This window comes from Teleopsis dalmanni, chromosome 1 (genome assembly GCF_002237135.1).
Source record: "Teleopsis dalmanni isolate 2A chromosome 1, ASM223713v2, whole genome shotgun sequence".
NCBI classification, from domain to species: domain Eukaryota; kingdom Metazoa; phylum Arthropoda; class Insecta; order Diptera; family Diopsidae; genus Teleopsis; species Teleopsis dalmanni.
In genome coordinates, this window is record NC_051846.1 from 136445334 (window position 1) to 136449960 (window position 4627).

A 4627-nucleotide genomic window follows, 5' to 3' on the forward strand; every position below is an offset into this window, starting at 1 on the left:
TTCACAGTTTGAATGACTTAACTTTTTTATATTAAAATGAGTTAACACTTCAAATTCGAAAGACACAAACATTAAGAGCAATATGTACTGTCATTAAGTGCCTTCAAAGATTTTAAACTGATATAGCTAAGAGTTGATTGATCAGGTTTATATATGATTTCGTTTAGTGAGTTTTACGGACCAAAAATTTATGAAATTACAATTTGATTAACATACATATTATGTTTTTAATGATAATTGTCGAGAATTAATTGTTAACAATAATTTTCAATTAATATTGAACTAATCATAATACTAAATTTTGCCTGATTTAGTATTTTTTATTTCAATTTCATGTGATATCATAAGTTTCAAATTAATAAGTTAATGAATTGTGAACAATTTTTAAAATTTTTATAAATAAATATAATAATGATTGTCAAAAATGTTACCAATATAAGTTAATTAATTGTTAATAATTTTTAATATGTTAACAATACAACAGTGTAAATTATATTATATATTAATTAATAAAACTATTACAATGTATTAATTGTAAACAATACAATTAACATGTTTAAACTTGCACGATTACGTTAATTGTTAACATTAATTGCTAGCAATTAATTGCTAGTTAATTAATTGCTTACATTTTTTTAACTGAGAAATACAATTAATATATTTATCCTTACCCGATTTTCTATTTTTTTGATTTCAATTTCATGATTATAAGTTTAAGGTAAATAAGTCAATAAGTTAATTAACTGTAAACAATTACTGTAAACAATTAATGTATATATCTTTCTGTGACTTTGAATTTCTTGAATTCAATTTTATGTTTATAAATTTAAAAATATTGAAATTAAAATTTAACAATTAAAAGTAAAAATATTATTAATTAATTCAATTATTCTACAGCTGGTTTATGATTTCGTTCTAATATAAACATAACAAGTGAATTTGTTAATAAAACTTTCACAGCAAAGAAACAGAACTCCAGAAAAATGTGCGAACATAAAAAGTTAAGTATGGCTTTGGGTCAATTGTTTAAGGTACGCTGACTCTGAGCTTCAAATTTGGCAGAACACCAGTTCGATTCCTGGTACTTGCAATTTAAAAAAATTATTTACGAATAATTAAATACAAGAATTATTTCCAAGATCCCTGATGATGTGTATTTGACAGTACTTGAAACAGCTGTATGGTCAGCCAAAAATTAAATTAATTAAAATAATATAAAATGTATTTTTGTTGTTATAATTCACTACTGTTCGGAAAACCACTTTATAAAAATATCTTTTAAAATAATGCTACTATTATTAATATTCAATTATTAATATTAGTTAATATTAGTTCAGTTATTAATATTCAATAAAAATATTGCATAAGTACGTGACACATACGTGATATTAAACTCATATACGCAACCTGCAACAGGTGTCTTAACTATTTGTGTCATGACTACAACACAATTTATGATTTTATACAATAAGTGAATGTTGGCAACTCTATTTACGTGCATATTGCTTGTTTTTAGCTCGTGTGCCCCGCATTTCTGCTCATTCGATTGTGCCTCCAAGGGAGTTGTTACTTAACAATGCTTGGCATTTGTACGGTGGTGTCGATTCCAGTTGGTTTTTGTGGTAATTGCGTACGCACTTGCGAAATAAAAAGTCATTACTTGATCAATAAAAAACCTAAAAGAAAAAGGCTACAAATTAGAAAGTGTCGTGACTAGTTTTTCATAAGTAAAAAGCAACAACAAACATGGCAAACAAGCTACACAGTGGTATACATCATGCAACGCTGCGGTCGCTGCAAGAGTGCGGCTGTGAAATAACGCCACATAATCTTATGTATCCTTTATTTCTTATCAACCAAGATGATGCAGTGGAGCCTGTGGGCAGCATGCCTGGCATAATGCGTATGGGTCTGAATAAGTTACGTGCACACCTTACACCTTTAGTGGCAAAAGGTTTAGGCTCGGTTTTACTATTCGGTATTGTGGATTCAAGTATGAAAGATGATGTGGCCACACATGCGGATTCAGAAAAAAATCCTGTAATGCGTGCTGTGCCGCAACTCCGTCAATGGTTTCCAGATCTGCTTATAGCCTGTGATGTGTGTTTGTGTCCGTATAAGAAAGATGGACATTGCGGTATATTTGGTGAGGGCGGCATTGATAACAAACGGAGTATTGCACGCTTGGCTGAGGTGGCTGTGAATTATGGACGTGTAGGTGCACAAATTGTGGCACCATCTGATATGATGGACAATCGTATTGGTGCCATTAAACAGGCTCTGGTTGCTGCAAATTTAGAAAATCGTGTATCTTTACTCTCGTATGCAGCGAAGTTTGCGTCAAATTTTTATGGTCCATTTCGTGATGCAGCGCAGTCCAAACCAGCTTTTGGTGATAGGCGTTGTTATCAGCTGCCGAGTGGTTCTAAGGGCTTGGCAATGCGTGCAGTGCAACGTGATGTACAAGAAGGTGCTGATATGCTAATGGTTAAACCTGGTATGCCTTATTTGGATATACTGAGAGCAACAAAAGACACTTATCCGCACTATCCACTGTTTGTATATCAGGTGTCGGGTGAATATGCGATGCTTTACCATGCAGCACAAAATGGTGCTTTCGAACTTAAGTCTGTGCTAATGGAAACAATGAAAGGATTTAGGCGTGCTGGCGCTGATTGCATCATAACTTACTTCACACCGCTGCTATTGGAGATACTTGAGGACTTGAAATGATACCGAAGTTATTTGCTCATCAATAGAAGTTTAAAGTCCAACTGTTTTTTTTATGGAAACCTACATTTCATATTAATATGAGTTAATTTTGTTGAGCTGGTTTCTTTCTGGAAATTCAAAGGTTTTAATAATTCATTAATATTAAGTTTTGTTTTTATTTTATTTAATTATTTTTTGTTTTTGCAATAATATCTTTATACAATGAACGATTTTTTAAGTGACGGCAACTGGAATTTTTTATAGTTTTTTTATTAGATATTTTACATTAAAAATAGTTAATTTTAATTAAGTGCTTAGCTTTTTGTTAATTTTAAATTGAATATATTAAGTTTTTCTTTTTATTCGTGTTGTAAATGTAGTTATTATAAATGCAATAGAATATTTAATTATTTTTAAAAAAAAGTGCAAAAGGTGTCTCCAGAACAAAACTACAATATGTAGTTTGACAATAATTTATTTAAAATATGTTTAACAGAATTTTGCAATACATTATGTCCCCAATTTGTGAGAATTATGCAAATAAATTAGTTAAAAGTATTTTTATATTTAATTACACATACAATTTTATTTTCACATATATACGTTAACACAATGGACTAATAGGCCTAAGTGCATCCTTTGATTCGACGGCATAACCTAAATTTAATTAACATATAATAAAGTTATTTATAAATTATTTTTAAATAGCGTTAACCATAAATTCAATATAGAAATTAGTTATTATCACAGTCATGTTACTCTTAAATCTATAAAGACAGAACCAGAGATCGACACTAGGTCGTCTCAAAAAGTTATGTAGCTCCACAGCGTTTTTTTTTTTAAAGCCAAATAATATTCTGGAATGTTTACCATTTCACTGCTAAAACCTAAGTAACTTAACCAGATCGCATAGCTAAGTGTAGCAAAACTTCACCTTTTTTTCAACACCTTTTTTTTTTCAATACCTTTTTTTTTTAATACTTCACCTACTCAATAAACAACACCAGAGAACAGTAATGAAGCATATTTCATAGCTTCTATTATTATTGTAGCTCGCAATTATCTATAAAGCAGATAATATGAAAGAAATCACAAAAAACTATACATGGGTTAGGATATGGAATATGTATTGGTAGTGGGCAAGGGGTTGGGATTATTTAGGAGTAAAAACGGATTGGGGAACTTTGTTACTTCTAGTAGCAGGTATTTGATTTTTATATACTTCTTTCTTACTTTACATTTATGTTCTCTAACAATGAATCTTACCATGCTCAATTAATTTTACCATAGAGCTGCAAAAACCAGATTTCGTAACTTCTAGTGACAGTTATTTTAATCCAACTATACACACTATTTAAAACGCCTTTATGTGGTCTATTATTAAAAGCTTTTGAGGTATATCATTTTATAATTCTATTACTTAAAATTTTCTTTTGTATAAAAATATGGAATAAATGCTTATATTGTTAAAAATCTTTTCGCAACAAATAAGGAATATCAATTTCAAATTAATTATGTCATAACATTATATATATATTGGGACAGTGATGTCCACAACTTCTTAATACGCGCCTAAGACCAAAACATTAACAATCATTACCATAAGCTTAGTTCTTAAAAGGTTTCAGTTATATTTTTACCAAGTTTAATAACTAAATTTAATATTAGCACTCGTTCTTTGATGCTCATTTTTAATAATACTCTATAAATCTATAATCTATAAATGACCTTATAGATTATTACTATAGTTTCTTTAAGATTCTAACCAGAACGGCGGAGATACTGCATAATGGTTTTATTTGTTAAACTAGTAGTTAATAATTAAGTAAACTGCTTTTTGTAAAATATTTAACAACATATAATAAACGATAATAGATGTTAGTACCTATATTTGGACCCATCCCCTGTTCCAAAT

At 29.4% G+C, this 4627-nt stretch overlaps 1 protein-coding gene across 1 annotated transcript; it reads left to right on the forward strand.

Moving 5' to 3' along the window:
* The first annotated feature begins 1498 nt into the window (after positions 1-1498).
* On the forward strand, positions 1499-4099 carry LOC119668936 (delta-aminolevulinic acid dehydratase-like). The gene has a single exon (XM_038078622.1). The coding sequence runs from the start codon at positions 1747-1749 to the stop codon at positions 2731-2733; it is 987 nt and encodes a 328-aa protein (XP_037934550.1). The 5' UTR covers positions 1499-1746; the 3' UTR covers positions 2734-4099.
* Positions 4100-4627: the final 528 nt, after the last annotated feature.

Bases quoted from the DNA above. Each gene is read 5' to 3' on its own strand.
- LOC119668936 (XM_038078622.1), top strand. From the start codon at position 1,747: ATGGCAAACAAGCTACACAGTGGTATACATCATGCAACGCTGCGGTCG.